The 22022-nt window shown below is 43.3% G+C and overlaps 1 protein-coding gene across 1 annotated transcript in view; it reads left to right on the top strand.

The window, feature by feature from the left end:
• camta1a (calmodulin binding transcription activator 1a) overlaps positions 1–22022 on the top strand; it is a 272063-nt gene that overhangs the window by 197259 nt on the left and 52782 nt on the right. Inside the window, exon 6 of the mRNA XM_030137891.1 lies at positions 12737–12808. Coding sequence (XP_029993751.1) covers positions 12737–12808 — 72 coding nt within the window. The remainder of the gene's footprint in view (positions 1–12736; positions 12809–22022) is intronic.

Raw genomic sequence — 22022 nt, 5'->3', positions numbered from 1 at the left:
ACCTCTTTTTTCAGTTTATTTTAATAACCTTTTTGACAAGCAGGAAGAAGTATACACTAAAGGTCTATAATTTCCATTTCTACAATAAATATTAATCGGCATCCAGTTTCGTCCAAAAACATTGCCCAAAGTGGTCACTATAATGGCTGTGTGTGAGTGAAAAGATAACAGAAGACATCCATAAATTAGAAAATGAATCATTTTTTTGTGCCCTCACTTTTGTCACTGAGGTATTTGTGCATGCTCTTATGTGTGAGTGTGTGTAAAATTCACTGTAGGCCAGCAGCTTAGGACGCGCCAAGGAGATGGTAGATTGGCCAGCCCCTCATCCGTATGCATGGCTAGACCTCCACCAGAACTCTTTTGTTTTTAATGATAACTGGTTCCATGCATTGTTTACTAAGATGACAGGTCTATTTTCCTCTGATTTATAGCACTGTGGCATTCAAGGAGATACTGTACTTATTACTTTAAATGCAGTATGCAAAAACAAGTCAAAGAGACAGGCAGAATAGGGGAGGAGGGAGCAGTGTGGACATAAATTAAGGGTCATTGGTCCCCTTCTGCTCCAGACCGAGCAGCTGTTTGTTGAGGTCTAGACAGAGAACTGAGAGCGGATCACCTTAGGAGGTCACTGTTGTTCTCAGCCCCACTCACTTGGCTGCCAGGACTCTAGAGTGGAAGTGTTGGCATTGTCAGAGCACCCTGTCAACTACATCTTTATATTTTGTTTAGTGTATTTGGGCAAGAGTCCGGGCTCCCTCTCTAGATCCTTGTGTACACAGTCGGGGGGGAACTCCCTCTGGTGGTTGACTACCAGTGTCACACATCCAACTGTGATGATAAAACACCACAGCTGGTTGTAAAGGGAAAGGTGTAGAGGAAGTGAAGGCATGGAGAAGGTGGTGAGGTGTCATTGTTTTGACAGATTTAGTTACAGTAGCACAGAGATCAATTATTCAGCAGAGGCATGCATGGCCGCTGGATTAATGGTGCGTGCGGCAGATAAATCAACCAGTGGTCTCGAACCTCTCTGGGAGAGAGGAAATAGTAGAAGACAAACATAGAAACATGTTTGACGTTGGCATTTTATATCCATCCTTTACCATTAGTAACCTTGAGATTTCAGGCGAGAATCGGAACAGAGAGCACATCCAGCCACAAATAACCATCCAGATTTGGGGATATAATGTCAAAAAATGAGCACATTATATCATTTTGAATGCCGATTTGGCTCCGAAGGACAGAAGTATCTCTGCGTCCTCAGACTCTGGAAGGATATGAAAAAGGAGGGCTGTAGTTGCTGTTGAGAGATTGAAACGATGCTATATATTACAACCTCTGGAGACCTGTCGGCACTCCAAGTTACTACCCCCTCACCCCCATCTCTGTTTCTCTGTCTCAGTCTCCCTCTCCCTTCCTTTCTTTCATTCTCACTTTGACTTTGCTCTGGGTCCTCTCCCCCTCTCTGCTATACCGTTGCATTTCTTATCACGCTTCCCCTTTGTGTATTCATACCGTGCATCTATCCATGTTCTTGTCTGTCTGGCTCTACTTCTATTTGTATATGTGTGTGTATCTCTCTGCCTGATTGAATTTGCTACATTCAGCCCCCTTGCACCTTTCCTCCACCCGGTGTCTGTTTTGGCTGCTGGTTGTACCTGTCTGGTACTTCAGGTATGTCTTAGCTTGTGTATCTGTGAGCGCCAATAATTCCCTTCTTCTATTTGTTCCTTTATCTCTCTGCTCCCTAGATGCAACCCTAGCCCAAACCAGAGCCCATGGCCCTAATTCTCCTCCAGTATAAATCACATACCAAAGTCAGATCCCCATCTCCAAACAAGCTTTGCCCATCCAAAATGTCAAATCATTTCAGTCTCATTTTTCTTTCTTTCTTTCTGTGTCTGTTTGTACAGGGTGTCTCAGCCCAACTCTATTTCTGTGTGTCACTTTCTCAGACACACAAACACATTTAATGTGTTTTCTTTAGTTCTCTCTACTTGCTGTTGTGATCTTTACTGTTGTGTCCAGAAGTGGTCTGGCAAAGTATAAACTAACTTTTGCTTTCAGATTTGAGTAATCACAATTAATATGGCTTTGGCCACGTCAAAGAAGCAAATGGACACAAAGTGACATTTTGCATACAAGGGATAGTGGATGAAGCAATAGAAGGGAGGAAGGGGCGGGGTCCGGGCAGAGAAGTAGCCATGGTGGAAGTGGGAGGATCAAAGGAGAGGATGGTGGCAGAGTGCTGTCCCCTGCTGTGCAGCTCAGATAAAGACAGGTTAGCGCCACAGGTCTCCTCAGTGAGAGGGAGCCAGGCATGAGGCCAGGGGAGATGCATGAACAAGCCAGCTTACAAACATCTCATAATAACTCAAGCAGAAGAAGCCTTCTGAATTAAAGTGTCACTTTTCATTTGCTTTCCTTTCCCTCTTTTTGGCTCACTGGCTGATTTTTCCCCCTCTTTCTCTCTCTTTCTCACTCCTCTCTCTTTCTGTTTCTCTTGTCTGCCTAGCCCATCCTCACAACCCACTACCCCCCATCCCCTTCCTCATCAGAATCCGAACATAACATGGGTTCCTTCAGCTGCGTTCCCCACTGTCTTCATCACAGGGCTGCCCGGGGGCTCTCTGGCTCCTCCATCTGCCTGCTGTGTGTCTGCAGCTCTCCTTGTCTTTCTTTGCTCATCTCTCTGTCTGTTTGTGGCAATCCCTGTCTTTCCAAATCTGTCTTTTGTGTGTTTGCCTGTGTGCCTGTCTGCAGGGCTCCCACTCTTCCCACAAACGTACAGTCAAAAGTGTGAGCAATGGTAAAAGTTTTTTTTGGCTATATGCTCATCTGTGGTGGAATACAGATAGATTAATATTCCACAAAGGGCATATTGTCTTGGTCAACACTTGTTGAAAATGTTGCAGCAGCAAACAAGGTATGAAGTGAGCCTGGCACTCCAGCAACATTTTGTCAATACTGTATCTGCCTCGGCAAGTCTTTCTGGTTGTCTGTCTAGCTGACAGAATCCACTTTTGTTTTCTGTGTGATGCTGTTGACATTTTATAAGCCCTGATAGGCCCCAACTCAAGGGCATGTGTGTTAACAGAGTAGCAGCCTCACAGTCAGGTCTTTTTCTATTTTTCTTTAATTCAGTTGGTAGATATCTTCTTAAACTTGCAGCTCTGCAGTAGGGCTATGACGTAGGAGGCAGAGTACATATTGTTGGCCAAACTTGTTGCTGTTTCCATAGCGCCTCCATGATAGATGTCATTGCTTGTCATTGTTCTCAGCCCTGCTAATCCCGCCGCTAAACCTGACTGTTCAAATTGGGTGTGCTGGGTCCTGTCAAGGCTGAAGGTAGGTGAGAAAAGCAAGGATCGTGCCAAAGCTGATGAAGGCTGTTGCCATGCTCTGAAGTGTAGTACCACCCTCCCCTGTGGTGTTGCGAGTGGATAGGGCAGCTATCAGTCTTTAATTGGGCACTGCGGGCCATAATAAAGAGATCTCAGACTATGGAGAAGTAGAATGAGGAAGAATGACAGATAGATACAGAGCAATATGGAGGCCAAAGAGTGAGTTTGTGGAAAGGGTAACTGAGTGTGCTTTAATGCATTGCGTATTGGCAGGTGTCGCTCTGCCTAATTTCACGCCTCTGTGAGCGAATGTGCACCCAGACGATCGCCACTTCCAAGTCCCCTCTCTTTCTTCCGCTCCCTCCATCTATTTCAGCCGCTCTGCTTTAATGTATAGTCAGTTGCAGTGATGTGTTTGCCCTTCCACATGAGAGTGTGATTTGGCCTGTATAGATTGTGGACTTTGGTTCCCCTGAAACCTGGAAGTGCATGCCTGTAAGTTCCAAAACCAGCTAAATGTGCTGCATAAGCACTAAATAGAGGCATGGTGACAGTTAGGGAAGCACAAGGGCCCACCTCTTCCATCTGTCACATCCAGGCCGTATGATGAGGAATGAAGTGATGGTTGTTCCTTTGCTTTTGTCAGTGGCAATGATCTAGACTTTAGCGCAGGCAGAGGATCGGGTCGGCCAATGGGTCTGTGTGTATATGAATGTGTGTATGTGTACATCACGCAGTAAGACTGTCAGAATTTGACACGGGGGCAACACAGACGGAAACGAGTTCTGATCCTGGATGCCCTGCTCGGCTTGTTGTATGACCCTCTGTTGCTCACTTAAACCTCCACTCCCATCCTCACCTTCTCACCCCTTCCTCACCCATCCTCCTCACCCTTCTTCCTCACTCCTCAACCATCCTTTACTCCTCTCTCCCTTCATCACTGTTCCTCCCTCCTCACCCCTCCTCACCCTTACTCGCCCCTCCTTCCTGTAGTCTGTGTTTGTGTTGGGAAGATTAAGCTGCTCTGACAAAGCTGTGTTTACAAATATGCAGGCAGAGAAACAGGCCAAGCGACGCTGAATAGGAATAGAATACAAATTGCTTTTTTATCTCTCTTAGGGCCAGGGCGAGAGAAAATGTGTTTGCGATTGTTGCTCCTCCGCCTGTGAAGGATAAAGCCTCAGTACTGGGTTTGGGCTCCCTGTTAGCATTCATTCTATCCTCTCCTGTCTCTCTCTTTCTCTCTCTCTCTCTCTCTCTCTGTCTTTCTGTCCTCCCACTCCCTTTCTTCCCCCCATGCACTTTCTCCTCTTTGTCTGCTCCACACTCTCTGTCTCTTTCTCCCCGCCAGGACTTTTTTTTCTTGCTGTTTCCTTGGTAATCATATCTCCTCTCCTCTCCACTTTTCTCTCCTCCCTAACTCTCTCATGTCTCCCTGATGCGTGCTCCCCTCTCCTCTATATGTGTGCGTCTCCCTTTCCCATCACCTCGTTCCCTCAATAATTTTCTCCATTCCTCTGCTCACTTCGTGTTTCCATACAAGCCGAATATCTCTCTCTGTCTCGCATTCCCTTTTTCTCTTCCCATCCATCCTTTTTTTTTCCTGCTCCGTAGGACTTGTCATGATTTACAGTTTCTCTCAGCTCTTCCCTGGTCATACAGGAGATATTGAAAATTTGGAGTGCCTATAGATCACGGCAGGGGTAGAAGGCGTGAGCCTGCGCTAATCAGCTCTAACAGAACTGTGCAGCATTACAAATCTGAGCTCTCTCTTACAATTAGGCAGCATGTCTGGCAGGCATAACCCACGGCAGGGAGGCTGAGAATGTGATGTCATCTTCAGCAGGTCTCCGCCAAGTGTGACTATGTGTGTGTGCGTGTGTGTGTTTGGGTGGAAAAGAGGGCTGTATGGTTCACTCTCATTAATGCAGAGGACATGCTCCCCTTCTCCACACAGTGGCACTTTTATCCTTACCTCAGCTAACACAAGGGAAGGTTAATGGGCGGTCATACAGACTCAAACACTGGTATCCATGTTTATTAAGCAGCAGCAGTCTCAACATGTGAGTCATTTATTAATAATTTAATTCAAAATATGCCTTCCAGAGCCTAGATTTTAATAACAATGCCAGGAAAAAAAGAAATATAAAGACACCTGTACCTGTAGGCTTCTGTGCCCTGTCCCTGTGTGTTGGTAAAGGTGCAGGTGAATTCTTTATAATATCTGTTTTGGCTTTTCTCCAGCACATGCATTTGGGTCTGACCAAGCAAGATGAAGATACCAGGTACAGGAAAGTCTTCCTGGACTCAGCTCTTTCCTACCCACTACAACTGACAGCTAAAACCTGACCTCTGACCTTGTATCTTTAAACTATGGCCTGATACTCTGATTGCTGTATCCATTACTCTGCTTTTAATAGAATGAAGTGCCTGTCATGGCTGATAGCCCCAGGCTCATAATGCAAACAGATGCTCATTACTTTTTTTTCCTCCAAGACATTTTTTTAAATGTCTGTTCTCGACAGGCACTCTAGAGGTCAGCATAAAGGTCATGTGATAAAGAAGCGGGTTCTTCAGGTAATGATTCGCAATTTTACCTTTTACACATATACTTAACATCCATTTGTAAACCATTTTTCCTCACAGAAGGATTTGCTGATCTGTTCACACAGATTTTTAACTAAAGCAATTTTGCTTTATCAAAATGCAGCGAGCTCAGATACAAATTTGCAAGACAGCTGATTAGCATTTCAAAAACAAAGACTTGACTTGCACTAATTTAATCTGTATGTCTGCAAAGGGAGGCCACTTTCCTTTGTGTGAAACAAAGTCAGTAAAATAGAGGAGAAACATATGAAAAGGAAAGCACATGAAGGAAAGTGGAAAGACATTTGCTACCACTGCTGTTGGAGCCTGTGCTCATAGTGTGGGTACTATAGAAACACAGTGTGACTTTTGAGAAGCTGACAGAAGAGCTGCAAGGTTTACTTCTGAAAAGAGCTTTCCTTTTGTTGACAGGCATCAATGTGTTGGCTGCAGTTGTAGGCTGAGGTCAAGGCGAGGCCTCCACTGGCTCTTTGTGAAGTATAAAAAACAGCCTGATATATTCATTCATCCATCCATCCATTTCACCCCTTTTTCCGTTTTATGTCAGGGTTTTCAACATTTTGTAAAGCTTTCTTCAGGCAAATAATCCTTTATATAAGGTTTCATTTAGAATACATCCAGGTGCTATAAAAGAAAGTGGTCAAAACTGTTTATGCGGTATGTTTATGTGTGTGGATATACAGTATCTGTAAATGAGCTATTTAATATAGATATAGATATAGATACGAAGCCTCCACATACACATTCATCACTGGTTGTGTGCATACACTGGCTATTTATAGTGTGTGATGTCAAGGAATTGATCTACTGAGGGTAAAAGAATACGGTTATATACTCATTTGTCTCTTACTGTCAGGTATTTTCCTCAGGGATTTTTTTTTTCTTTTTTCACTTTGTATTAACGCTGTTGCTCAGATGATGATGATAAATTTTACATGTGATCTGACTGTGACCTGATGCTGCTGGGAATTTTTATGCAGCCTGTGTCACTCTGTGTCAGATCACTTCTGGTTGTGCACATTCCATGTGCATGGAGTTGCGTGCTTGTTTCTTACACACGCAGATCCTCATATACACACACACAGGTAAAACTGTGTATGTACTTTACTTTTGCTTGCAGTGGTGACTTGACAAACTTAGCATTTAAGTCATTGTGTTAATGTGTATCACTGAGTGTTAGTTTGTGTGTTGTATGGTGGCACGCCGTAGGCCGCATGCCACCCTTCCATCCCATTAGCTGAGCCCAGCCCCTGCCTGTGTCTGCTTTAACCTTGGCCAGCGGGCTGGAGGAGAGGGAGAGTAATTCTAACCTTAAAAACCTGCTGATTAAAGCTAGTTTGGTGGAATTCGATTCCACTTAATGCCTTTGGCCGTGAGCCCAGCTGGCTAGCATTAGCATCAACAGACACTGTGTCTTCAGTCAGGGAGACAGAAGTCCATGTGCATGTGCATGAGCTTCCTCTGGCACGTGAACAAGCATGACTAAACTATACACCTATCCATCCTCATGTTTCTGTTTTCCTCTCTCATGTCTGCACAACATAAAACCCTTTTTTTAACCACAGTATTACCACATAAAATGTCTGTTCTCTGTATTTGCTTGAATTTGTTCATGTCTTCCTTAGCCTTAGGAAAAAGACCACACAGAGTCAGGGGTGTTGCCGTGGCAAGCAGTGAGGGGTTTCTCTCCAACTGCCTCGGCCCTGTTATTGTTTTCCTCTTGAACTTGATGTATAGCTGTGTTTACGCGTCCAGCGTGGCTAATTAATTCTCCTCTTCAGGGCCTGTTTATCAACTGTTTGTGTTTATTTTACAATGAGTATGCTATTTTTAGAGATGGTCATTTCCATAACACTTGCATTTTTCCAGAGCATCATTTGTTTTGCTTTGTTGAGGAATTTAGGTTTGTTTTTCATTTTTTTTCCTCCAGCTCGGGCGCAGCCTGCCAATTCATTTTGTAGCCTGCTCAATTTTGACTGATTTAGAGGCTGCAGCTGGTCCAGCAGAGAGGACCGGGGAGATAAATCTAAGCCTCTTTTGATTTATTATGTATAATGTCTCATCAACCGTTGCTTAAGTCTTCAGATGCACTGAAGAATTATACTGTTACAACTTAAGAAGTAGCTGCTTATTTAAAGGCAAATAAAGAAGGAAACAGAGAAAGTAGTAGCAGGGTAAAAATAAAATACAGTCATGCCCGTAATGTACAGGAGCTGTGCCTTTCTTTCTGAATCCAAAATGCAAGAGAGATACTGTATATTATAAGCATTCTGGGCATTGTGCCACCCTACCAGACACTACAGATAATTTGATTCCCACTGAACGATTGGAGGAGAGCAGAGTAGAGCGGCTGACTGTAAAGACAGCATGTGAAATGCAGAGTATTACGGTATCGGTCGAAAATGAGCTCATCCTCCAAACTGGAAGTGGCACTTTTCAGCCGTAAGTCATCTAATCAGGTCTGTATAGAGCTAGAAATCGTTGCTTGATCAATACTCATCATGAATGCTGTCAATGGCCAGGGTAGCTTGAATCTTGCATGGTCCATGAATCTCTATTGAGTATGGATTTTGCGTTCTCTCCACGGATGGGGTTTGATAGTGCTGCCTGATTGGCTGCTGCATGAGCTCGATTTATGCTGCTGAGCCTGAGGCTGAATCAACTGCCCCGGGCATCCATGTGCACAGACATATGCAAACAGGCACACACACGCACAAGTACACACACACAAAATGATACATTCCCTCTAATGAATCAGCAAGACAGAAGTGACTTCACCAAGTGGATGTCCATGTCAACAACTGTATAAGAGCAAAGCTCAGTCACTCAGAACAGAGAGAGATGAAAAATGTATATGAGATCCAAATGTAGATTATTCGTAATTAGAGTGATGATATCTGTGAACAAATGTTGACTGCAGAAACATTAGAGCACAAATGATTCAGACATAACTTAATGGTAAATGGTCTTTGATAGAGTCGGCTGGATATGACAGATGAAAACTGAGATGGACAGAGAGAATGTATTAAAAACAAGAAAGTAATGCTCCAAACAGAATGGCAGGCATGTTATCTATGTGTGTGTGTGTGTGTGTGTGTGTGTGTGTGTGTGTGTCTTTCTAGTTGGAATGACAATCCAACAGACAGACAAATGTGCTGCAGCCTCTGACACTTAGACGTTTGCATCACGGCAGGAAAACAGCAAATTGCCAACATAAATAAGGTGCCACGCTCTGATTAGGACTGTCTTCACACATCATTATGGACTAATGAGAGAGTTTCCCCTCTCTCTCAGTCATGCTGTAACCGTGTGTCTCCTTGCCAGCTTTGCCTTTACAGATTTTGCATTTTACTACCACATCTCTAGCTGTGCCTGACACCTGTCAACCATGATGGATGAATGTGAGTGAAGTGTCACCAGGGCAACAGGCAGGCCAGGGGCAGCGGTGGCCTCCAGAGGCAGGACAGGTAACCATTGCTGCCCCTGTCTTTATATCTGAAGGCTTTTTTTAGGCCAAACTGTTTATCACTGAGCTGTCTCGCCTGCTTGCCCTGTGTGAACTGGGACCCTGCTATGCTCGTGACTGCTTTTACACCCCAAGAGGGGGAGGAGTGTTCAAGCTAGCAATAATACCCTCTGATTGGGCCATGCCAGCGTTTCATTGCCTTGGCTGCTTGCTTGAGTGACAACTCCAAATGAATTTGCTGCATCAGTGTCTGACTTTGGAGGACACACGTCACTATAACTCTTTTTTTTCCTGCTGTCCAGAGTGACAGTGCATGAATACATTATGTACGTGCTGCTTGTAAATTCAATCCTGAGTTGTTGTGTTTTATTCCTTTAGTGGGTTTCATTTGCACCTCTAACACAGTGTAGTTATACTTTCATATGTATATTGTGTACATATTTGTGTTTCTATGCCCACATGCACTTATGCATTTCAGCGTGTTTGTAGCAGTGTGCAAAAGCTCTTCAAAATTACACACTGGGAAATTGCTCTTTTTACGAGAGGATATGTGTGTATGTGTGTATAATTATGGTTTAATTGCTTGCCCTGTGATGTGCTGTCATCTGTCACAGCCCAAAGACAGCAAATAATGGTTCTGCTGCCGTCACTTTGTCACCCAGACGCTCAGCCTGCAGAGAGCAGCAGAAACACCAGTAACTGATATGCGTCTTGAATTACTGATAAGCGCTCGAGTATGATGAGCTTTGTGTATGTGGGCGTTCTCATGCTCTCAAAAGTATCTTGGTCGGCCTTTCTATCCTGATCTTTTGTGAATGTGTTCTGAATTGTGTGTGAATATTTTGTGTATAGGAGTGGGTGTAGTTTAGTGCCTAAGAGCTCATTGTTTAAATTTGTGTGTATGTGTGTTTATGAGTGAGTTAGTGGGTGGCAATGTGAGGGTGCAGAGTCTTATGTGTGTGCGCAAATGTGTTTGATGCCTACTGTATATCAGCACTGACAGGTGCAACAGTTGTGTTATGCTTTAAGCCGCTTGTTTGTCTGGCACGCTGTTTTGTGTGGTTGAGAAATGGAGTGAACAGAGAGAGAGGAAAGCAGCCTGGGGGCTAATTTATTCACTCCCCAGTCGCCCCTCGTCACAGAGGCCTGTTGTGCCGGCCCACCTGTCAATCCTTAGGAGCATATCACAATTTCATCCAGTTCCAAAACCATAACCATACCACAGTGTACTTTCAGTAGGCCAAGTGCAGTCGGCAGTCGCATATTAGCCATTATATATCAGTGAATTCTACATAATCAGAATTAACAACTTTATTTAGTACATAGTGAAAATGAATGTGTTTGTTGCTGTCAAAATGTGAATGAACAGATAAACAAATATTTTTATTTATAAGCACATTTTAGAAATTATTGCAGCATTATGTTTGTGCTGAAATGTAAAAACAGATTAATGTCTTACAAATGAAATGTGTTGCATCCCAAAACACCTAATCCTTGAAAAACAGGAACAAGAACTGTTTATGACATACAATATATTCTTACAAAACTGCACAGTAGAAATATGTGAGCTGGTAGCAGTTGTAGTTGACTGTAGTAATGTGATGTTAGATGCACTGTGGGAGTGGGAGGAAGTGTCTGTCCATTGCCAGCGTGGAGTAATGGATGGCAGAGCTATGGGAGTGGGAGGAGGCATACATCCTATTTTAGACAGCTGTAATGGATGAGAGTACAGCAAAAAACAAGAACAGGAGGAAGTCTGCATGCCTTCACTATCTTAAACTCTCACACACACAGTTCAGTTACATTGAAATCACTTCACAATAGATGGGATTCGAACAATGCAGCACCTGGAGACATACTAAAGGCTGCGCTACCTTTCCTTGCTTGTGAATTGGTCATAGTATGTCTGTATGCGTACATAAGTTGGACACAGTCACAGGTGTTAGTGTATCTGTGTAACGTGTTTGTTCTTCAGCTATGTAATCTCACCATGTGCCTAGTCTGTGTAGCTGTGTGCTGTTTTTCAGGTATAATTAATCAGACTGTGTGATGTTGGCAAATGAGTGTTTGCACAGACTGACTTCCTCTGCAGGCCCTGCTCTTTTTAACTAGGTTTTAGTTAAACAAGAGGAGCCCATAACACACTTCAATGTGCCTATTTATCACTGGGTCCTCCAAGCAATGTAAACCAACGCCCCCATGTCCCACCACCTGCCCCCTTCCCCGCCGCCTACCCATTCACATCTACAACGCCCCAGGAAATCCTCCTCAACTTATTGAACACACACCACTGCTAAATAATGAAGCAGTGTCAGTTCAGTTTGTGTGTGTGCATATCTGCGAGAGCACATATTGGTACACACACATGTATCTGGACCCAAATAACAATTTATACACACCCCAGCTGGGATTTCTTCTGATTTTTTACAGTTATACCAAAGTGGAATGGAGTAAAACTCAATCCTTTCAACCTGCTTTTTTGATTTATTTGTGAGAGAGCCAAGCTTCCTGTCTTAAAAGCAATCCACCTTACCCTTACCTTTCACAAATATTGTATTACAAATAAAAAAAAATCACAGTCTATCTCCTGGCAGGTGAGGGTGGTGTTGGTGGGGGGGGGGGTAGAGTGCTGTAGACTCTTGTTGCTGCTGTAAACAAGCAAAGCAGACTAGCCATTCCTCTGGGTCACCCATAGCAGGATAGCAGGGGCAGTGGCTCCCAGAGAAGGATTGAGGAGGAGAAGGGAGCAGAAGAGGATAAGTGTAGCCTCACTCCTGTTCCTCACTGTACAGCGCTTTTGCGTTTGCCTCTGCTGCCGGCTAGTGAAAAATGTCTCCTGGCCCCTGAGCCTGATACCGGGAAGCGTTATCAGGTCTGCCTAGCTCTCTCCACGGTAACGAGCCCCCAGGCACAGTATTATCTGTTTACGATAAGGATATTAATAACACTGTGCTTTAGTTATGTGCTGGGGTGCCCTCTGGGGTGAAGAGGGGGGGTGAAGTAAGGAGCACCTGAATCATTCTGTCAGGGGCTCTCTCCAAGCAGGACAGGAAGACGAGTTGGTGATGCTGGGACAGTGCTGAGGCGTTCACTGGTTAACCCCGTCCACATCCTCTCCATAGGTCACTGTCTTTGTTTCCGCAAACAATAGCTTGACCATCTGCTAGCAGGTACTGTACATTTGGGAGAAAGCCTAAGGAGGTCAAGGTTCAAAGGTCACAGCTGTCATGGTCAGCAGAGGTTAGCTTATTGTCTGTGCTCTACTAAAGTCTAATGTTCCCTTTCTCTGTCCCTCTTTCTTTCTGCTTTCTTCCAGTGTCTGTATGGCTGCTATGTCCACTCCTCCATCATCCCCACCTTCCACCGCAGGTGCTACTGGCTGCTCCAGGTAAGAACTTCTCTTCTCCTCCTCTACAGTTTGGCACAATTTAGTTTTATTCTCAAACTCTCCCAACCCATCCACACAAACTTGAATGAGTTGCATGATATCAATTTCCATTTAACCGAAGCATTTTCCTCTGACAGCCAGCAGGCAGACATCAACCTATCCCTCCACCCCCTTCTCCACCCCCTTCTCCCCCCCTCTTCTCTTTTCTCTCCCCAGCTTCCATTTCCCTTATCTTTCTCAGTCATTCACTTTTCTGATGGCATTGCCCATACACGGCGTCCGGCATGAGGACGGTATCTCAGTCTGCTAAAAGCTTTGCCATCTCCCCTGTCTAACAGCTGCAGTGATGGGCAGTAAAAGCATGATGGAAGAGGTTCCCTGTACAGTATAGTGTGCTTACAGTGGGTCATCAAGTCCGCAGGCTGAGAGTGGTTGTAAATAGTAGTCCTTTGATCACCTCCCCAATACATCTTATCATTCTCGTTTAGCATGGCAGCTATTATTGTTGCTAGGTGCCGTATATGTACATCTCTACACTCACACAATTTTAAGGGAACATAAAACACAGAAACAGAGAGTTTGGGTGAGCAGAGATGGACCTGCTGCTATTTTTGCCCATCTGTCTGTCTGTCTAGCTTTCTGTCTATCAAGCTATGAATCTAACCATCCATCTATCTATCTGTCTGTCTGCCTGGTGTAAAAACTACTGATTCAACCTAAATGTACTGAGTATAAGAGCATAAAGTAGTCCTTTGAAAGACAAATTCTATAATCCGTTTCTGTTTAATAATATACAAGTAAAAAAATTGTAACTTCAAATAAAAATAATATATTGAAAATGATTTATATTAATTCTATGTCAGAACAGAACTCTCTCAGTTCATTCTCTTTCTCTTTTCTCTTTTTGTTTCTTGTTGCTCTATCTATATATCTATTGCCATCTAATTGCCTGCATACACGTACCTATACACGCATAGATACACAGATTCTGTTTAATTCAAAATATGCCAAAGAAAGCCCCTTCTCTAATTATTATCATTTGTGAATCCTAAAGAGAAGAAATGTGGAGTCATGCTGGCCCTGTTGCACTGAATATACCCAGAAGACAAATCCACTCATAATCAAACCAAACCCTATTGAAATGCCTGTTAGCAGAACAGTGGAGCAGACCATTTGGGAAAAGACAAAGAGGAAAAACTGGCCTCACCAATGCTTAAATACTAATCAAAATAATTAGTGTTCCCAAAGCATGTAAAAGGCTTTCAAAAAACAAGTCTTTATTCCACTATCTCTGTTAGTTGGTTCTGTTTGTGTTGCAGGCAGTAGTAACAACACAAAAAAAATAAAAGCATGTCTTTTCCTATTTTTTGCGGCTTCACCCATATTGTCAGAAGCATTAAAAAATGAAGGCATAAGTAATACTGAACAATACTAAATGATCCATAGAATACTGGCATGCATTAAAGTGGTGTTCTTCAGAGTTCAGGTTGAATGCTCTGTTGAACTGTGTTTGTCTGAACCACTTCTTCCTTTTTTATTCTTTTTTTTTTTTTTTGGAGTCATAGTGTGGCCACATTAGGCTCTTTAAAATTCTATGGGATAAGATATAACCTGTCTTCCAAGAAGAGTCACATCTAAGCCACATCTGTCACACATACATAAAGACAAGGATGCATGCAGAGTTGACATTCTGAGGCACGTGTAGACACTGCACAAAAGGCGAATAACGGAGTGAGCTTAGGGGAGGTCATGCTGGGTCACGCACTTTTTAGAAATACAGCCTTCGTTTTCACCTTCCTTCTCTCTGCTGGTTTCAGAATACACACATAAGCACTCATCAAACTTTGAGGAGTTCACTGACTTAACTTTTCTTTCCTGTTACTGCAGAGTATCAGCCAAGAACAACTGGTTAGTGAATCCTTGGCCCTTAGCTCTTCTGCTCTCATACTGCTCAGCAGATCGCCTTACATGACTCACAAGGAGGTGGTGTGCAGTTAACACATACTCTCATTCAAAAAAGAGTACCCTTTTCCAGCCAACAAAAAATATTTATTTACAACTGAGGTTTTTTTTTTTTGGCTGTGCATTCCTGGAAGCCCAGATTTACATCTCTTTTGAGGCAGTTTATTGCAGACCATCTGTGCTGACAGGAAACCACAATCACAGTGACATCAGAGGTAAAAGATTACAACACAGAGTCCATATCTCTGCAGATACACCTTCAGCACTTTGGCATTTCCAAGCCAATTTCAGACAGATAACTGAAGCTCTGTCCTGCTTTCAATTGTCTTTTTCACATTCTTTCTTCCTCTCTCCTTTACTCCCTCCATATTTTTCCACCTCGCTTCAGTCTCTGAACCCTCTGTCCCTCACTCCCCATGTACCATTTGCTGTGTCCATATGAGATTTGCAGGCAGTAGTCTGTCAACAGCAGAGCAGCAAGGAGACTGGAGCTCCCAGAGCGGCAACAGGGAAAGGTCACAAGTGAGTGAAAAATGTAAATATTCAGCCATCCAGTGGCCACAGTCACAGAGAGACAGGGATGAAAATAACTCCTATTACACAGCACTGACAGGGAGGGAACACAGAGGACAGAGAGGGGAGAGTCAGGATGTGAATGAAAGAGAGAGAGGGAGATGGACACAACTTTTAAAAAGTTAGGCTGAAAAAAACTGAAGGGAGAGGTAGAGAGAAAGATAGATTTGAAGATTTGAAGTCAAAAAATATAACCTAGAATGAGTGAATAGGGAGAAGAGGGACAGTGTGTATATGTGTGTATTTTTTGGAGATGTGTCAGGCAGTGTACGCAAGCAAAGAAAAGAGAGAGAGGGAAAAGACAAAGTCAGAAAGTGAGGTTGGTGAAAGGTGTTTTAGGGAAGGGGGCTTTAGTCTGTGGCTGTGTGCTTCTTTATCCACTCTTTATCCACTCCTTATTGAGTCAAAGCCTCGGTAATGAGACAGGGGACAGAAATGAAGACCTGTAAGGGGGGGGGGGGGTCTTTTCTCACTTCATTCATTTTCTTTTGTTCTTTTCACCTCTCACTCTCAGTCTCTTCAGCCCTGCCACATCATTGCCTCCTCTCTATGGCATTAGACCACTTTAAAATGTCTGGCCCATCCCTGCAAATGGCTGAGACTGAAGAAAAGTACCACCGCAGTTATCTGGGGTTGCAAACAATGAATCCTAAATTGCAGCTGAGGCAGGGAGCTGCCCAGAGCAGACTGTGTGGTTTGTCACTCAAAAAAAGTTCCCATTTCAGTGGATTTGGTAAAAAATATGCGTCACCAAAGAAGATCAAAAACACAGAAGTAGTCCAGAAGCTGTCCTAATCTTCATGATGATATTTATTTTCTCCTGCTGTCAGTTACAGCAGTGTGCCTGCATGAATCTCCGAAAGTATGAGCTTAACGAAACAGTTATAAAATGACAACTGACTTTGTAATTATTTAACAGATACTGAGAAAATTAGGAACGTAAATTACAGTTACTAGTGAAAATGTTACTGATTAAAAAGGGCTTACTTACTGAATGTTTTGTAAAAAAAAAAAAAAAAAAAAAACATTGAATTTAAAATATAACAGCTAACCACACCAAAGCAGGATATCATATCATTGCATAAGAATGCTAGTGATCTACAATTATTATAGTGCTGACTTAAATTAAACAGTGTTGTTACCAGTTCTATTCCATCCTCATGCGCTATTGAACATCATTTTTGGAAAAAAAAAAAAAAAAACTGTATTACAGTCAGTGTTGAGAAACAAGTCATTTTTACTCATTTACTCATAGGCTGTTTGTCAGTTTAAAAAATAATTGTATAAGTCAAGAAAGTGAGAGTTGTAAAACTGTTAATATAGCAGACTGACATTTGAAAAACTGTACACCTACTCATTGCAAATGTGACTTTATTGTAACTTTCCCTCTCCACTGTCTGTTTGAAGTTGCTGAACATGTTTCTGCAGCTTCACCATGACCAGATTTGTGATGATTTTCACCTCTTTTATTAGTTTTCCATCTCATTCTTAAAAATCAAGGTTAAATGTGGTGAGGCTGTTTTGGTGTTGGCAATGACAAATGTAGTCCACTGAGCTGTTACACACTAAACTAGTTGTTACTTTACAATCTTTACGACAAAATGTGACTTTCTTGACTTGTAAAATAATACTTTAATTTTACATGTATGTATGTATAGTTGATGGCACAATTCAAACAGGATCAAAAATTCTCTCGCCACTGACATTCACATTTTTTCAGAAATCCCATAAGGCACAGCAGAGAGGGCCGGACTTCACCTCTCTATTAGTTTCAAAAGTAATCTCCCAAACACTGATTACTACACAGTCTTAAAATGACACACAGGCAGACACACACTCATTGACACAAAGGATCTCTCCCGTCCTGGTGGCACTGATTGATTCTATCGCTCCATGTCCCCTTCTCTTGTTTAGTGCTAATCGAATGTAATTCCCTGCTTGTGCCTCTCCATCAAATCAGATAGTGGAGTTTGCTCTGGCCAGCGGGGGCACAGAGGTGGGGATAATTATGATATTAATACGGAGGGGGTCTGAGGGGAAACTTCATTTGTCCTGCTGCCTGCCACGAACACAGAGAGGGGTCAATAGCCTCACTCGCTTTTCCTACTTTAAAGGGGAGGAGACAGGGATGAGATAATGAAATGACTACTAAGGCAGGAGGGAATGCTGACGACCTTGTTTCTTCACAGCTATCACTTTCTCCCTCTTACCTTCCACAGCTTAGGCCACTGTGCTCTAGTCTCTGTCTCCCGTGAATAAATTATTAATATCACCATTCACCGCACTTACATTTTTTCTTATTACATTAGTCCTTCAGAGTATAATGACTTTGGAACCACTTGAATTAGTGTTATGTTGGAAAATGAGTTGTCACTGTTGTCCCTGTGATCATTCCAGCACTATTAGACAGTTTTTCAGTAATTTTAATTTATGGAATAATTCAAAGGTTACTTAATTGGACAGGCTGAGTGATAACTCTGTGATTAAAGAGGACCCTGAGCAGCATTGGCTCTGAGGTGCTGTCCAAGGTGCTGAAGCATGTTCAGCTCTATGCTTACCACACCAGACCTTTTTCACTGTTTTTCTTTTCTCTCATGGTGTCGATACACCAAAAACCACCCAGAGCTTTTGAACTCCCATGCCATTCACCTCTCATAACAAGCGCAACAGTCTCTGAAGATCAATACACCTGGCCAGTGCTGTCAGCAGGTCTTGTGTAGGGCCAAACACATGTATTCATCATGCCTCGTGCCTCAGTACAAGTAAGAGCAGAGGCCTGTCTCTCTCTCTTTCTTTCTCTCTCGAGCTAATTGAATAGGAAAAGTTGAGTAGCACCTTTGCTGTGGAGATCCGTCATAGGTCTGTGTGCTTGCAGGATACAGTAGCTACAGACCCAGAGCGGACATGCCTGCAGGCTAAAGGCAGACAGATGGATTCTTTATATCTACCAGAGTCCTCTATTCATTCGGATCAGTTTAGTTACCTCTGTGCTGAGCACTGGGAGACAGGTGCCGGATTCAGAGTGGCCAAGGTGATGTGTGATGACGGAGCAGAGCTGTCAGGTCCAGATTCACATCAGATACGTCCAGACTATGCAAGGCTACATAATGAATATTTCACTGAGATAAATCATGGATGAGCCTGGGCACCATTCTGTTGATTTCACTGAGAGGGTAGAGAGGCAGGAAAACCTGGCAAGGTTTTGACTGGCTGTCTACAACCTCAGGGCAAACGGAGGCAGTAGAAATATAATTGCCTTTAGCTATGCAGGCTGTTGTTTGTATCAAATGGAAATGCACCTCTACAGAGTATAAGATCAGATTTGCAGTACATAAATTTGACTCCTTCACCTGACATTATCGTTCAACTCCAAACCCTGACACTGACTGGCAGGAGAACCGGTGGCAGTGTTTCGAGCATGAGGGTGTGTCTGCCTGCAAGTGTGTGTGTGTGTGTGTGTGTGTGTGTGTGTGTGTGTGTGTGTGTGTGTGTGTGTGCTCATCTGTCTGTGTTTGTGTAAATGTATCAAGCCGCCCAGTTTCTGCTCTGTGATGGGAGACCACGGTGCTCTCGGCAGCATGCTGCTGTTGGCAGGCCCCCGTTCTCTCTGCCATGAGGAGAACAGCTGCTTCACAAGCATGTTGGGGTGTGAGCCATGTCCCTGTGGCTTCCCTCATCTCATTCACTTCTTCTCCTTGTGTGCAGTCACACAGACACATCTGACATTAACCCATTTCTCCCCACTCAAACATTTGAATATGTTTCCCTTCCTGCTCTCACTATGTTAAAGTACTCTGATGTTTTTTTACTACACTGTCTCTCCCATGGAGAAAATTTGGAGTTTGTTTTGAGTTGGTCTGTGCCCAAAACAGTGACACAGGGGCTTGTGACCTCCAAACAAATCGAAGGTTACTTTGGTGCTTAATTAATGGCCCCTGCTGGATCAGTCTTTTACCATACGCACAGAGAGAAGTTGAGCTAAACCCCAGAGGCACACTGAGCCTCCTCTCCTCTTGGCAGACTGATCTGTTCCTCAGTGCCTGCGACCTTTTCTCTAGGCCCGTCGCCTAGCCCACCAGCACGGCCAATTATCACAAATCCCCCGCTGCATTTGTCTTGCCATTTTCACTCTGCGGCCAAAGAGGCGTGCGTGGCAATAGACTCATGCAGCCTCCTAACCAGTCTGAGCCCAGGCAGAGAAACAGAGGCCCACAACAGGTATGTGGTGCTTAAATAATTCAGTTATCCTGAAAGGTTAAGGCTCTGCCAGTACGGCAAATTGACATTCATCTCACTTCGGAGTCATGCAACCTGTTTTCAGAAGGAGCATTTATCAATAGGTTTACATTTTGTGACTTCCAAGATTGTTATTGACACCAGTATTTTGCATGATATTCGGCTGTTTTTGTTGTCTATTTTACTGGCTAGCTCATAAGTGCACAGAGCCAGACCTGGCTTAGAAACCACAGCTGGAAACATCTAAATTCCTCTGTGCAAGCAATGCAATGCGAGCTTTGAGATTAAAGGAGGTCTAACAATGTAAGATGGTTGAAAAATATTGCAAAAACCACAATCCTGCTTTGATATTACTTTCTTTGTTGTTCTTACTCTCTCAGTATTCTTATGGTGAAAGAGATTCCCATGTCATACAATATACAAATCCCAGTGCATCGTGTCAATAGGCTGCCTTATTTGTGTTTACTTCTTTTCTCTGTGTTAGAAAGAGATCAATAGCCCCACATTTTGTCTCTGATCTTTACTGTGCCAATTTTTGTGTCCCTACCCACGTCAAAACACAGGTCTGCCAGTGTTACTATGTAGGCACAGACACGATGGCAGCAGTGTGCTTGCATCTCTCAGCTTCCCAGAGAACACTGGTCACAGCTAATGACCAGAACTGTCCGATTTGTACCGCCCTGATTACTCCTCTGAGCCCCAATTAGCTGTGGATGAGGGCTGACATCCCGACACGATCACTTGGACATGTCATGGAGGGAAAGATGAGATGACGAAGAAAAGGATAGAGTTAGAAAAAGGGGGAACAGGGGAAGGGAAAAGGGAATCAGGATGGAAGTGGTAGTATTATAAAGTCACAGTCATTCATTCTGTATTCAGATATTGATCTGAATTCCCCTTTAACCAGCGACGCCTCATCAACATACAAACCAACAGCTCTGATTGAAATTTCTCTAATTGGCACTTCTCATTGTGAAAATCTGTCTATCTAAGGGTGTTAGCTGTGTCTGGTCTGAAACACACTGATTTCTCTGCGGGTTAGAAATGAAGATGCTAAAGACCATTTGTAGAAAACATGTAAGACAAAAGATAAAAGCATTGAGCCAAATGTTGGGGAATCGATTCTACTTCAAATTGAGGTAGCCTCAAGTGTATTTTATCACAGATAAAAATAAAACAATTTGTATGAATAATTGTCAGTAACAATTGTTTTGATATTTCTGTATGTTTTTTTAAAGAATCTTTTTTTTCTTTACTCGCCTATGTTTTTTTGTTGACCCTCGCTCTCCATCCCAATGTTCAGTCTTTATTTCTCTCTGCAACTGTGTCTCACCAGGATTGCTGAGCCCCCCCCCCCCGCAAGTTTTAGGAGAGAATCTTTTTCTTCTTCTTCTTCTTTTTTTTTTTTTTTTTTTTTTTTGGCTTGCTCTCATTCTATCGCAGTAGGGGGCAGTGGAAAAGTAACTACAAGGGCACATAAAGCCTTCAGAGTCAAACCAGACTTCTTTTAGTCTTTTTTGATCTGGATAGATGTCATATCGAACACACACGCACACACACACTCTTCAGTGGGATGGCTCTGCTCCTATCTGTGTCTGCTCCCCATCTCTGAACTCACCCACGCAAACCTGAAAAGACATGGGGAATGGGAGGAGGAGGAGGAGACGAGAGAAGGCAAAATGTGGAAGGGTAGAAGGGGAGGAATGGCAGAAGGAAAGGAAACAGGAGGGAGGGGTGGAGATGCTGTGAGAATGGGGGATTAGAAGATTAGAGGCAGAAGATGATATCATTTGGTAGAGATGAGCGGGAGCAAACGAGCAGTGCAAATCACCTGACGTTAACGAGCTGCCTCGTAAATTACTGCAGCCGAGTGTGTGCTCAAAGCTGGGTCTGGTAGAGCTGGGTAATGCAAGGGAGGCATAACACTTGTCTTAACATTATTTACTGCACCTTCTTATATGTATAGGTTGCCTCCCGTTGCCCCAGAGTGCCATTGCCCCTTCAAAAGGGAGGCAGATGATGCCTTCATGTTTTACTAAGTCTGTGTGGCCGATACGAACCCTCACAGATTAACAGAGCAATAGCCTTGTCTCCTCTTTTACCCCACAGGAAATAGCACAGAGGCCTTGGCTTTCCCACTGACCCCCTGAGATACCCCAGATTTTAAAGGGCTGCACCTGCTCTCCCTGTAGTTTTTCCAATGTTTACTTTACCTGGTAATAAAGAACAGAGGAACTGTAACAAAGCAGAAATAGGGAATCATTAAATTATATTAAAATGCTGATTTGCAATGAAATGGGATTTTTTTTTCTTGTTGCTTGTATGCTAAAATTCTTTAAACCATTTAAACAAATGCAGCAGGGAATGCAGCCATTCAGTTTAAATTAACTTTTCTATAAACCTGCACGTTTTCAGAGTGTTCTCCAGGGCAGGCAGCCCATGA

The sequence above is a fragment of the Sphaeramia orbicularis genome, chromosome 7, assembly GCF_902148855.1.
Source record: "Sphaeramia orbicularis chromosome 7, fSphaOr1.1, whole genome shotgun sequence".
Classification (NCBI taxonomy): domain Eukaryota; kingdom Metazoa; phylum Chordata; class Actinopteri; order Kurtiformes; family Apogonidae; genus Sphaeramia; species Sphaeramia orbicularis.
Note: the sequence above shows the minus strand (reverse complement) of the source record. Positions and strands in the feature narration are given on the sequence as shown.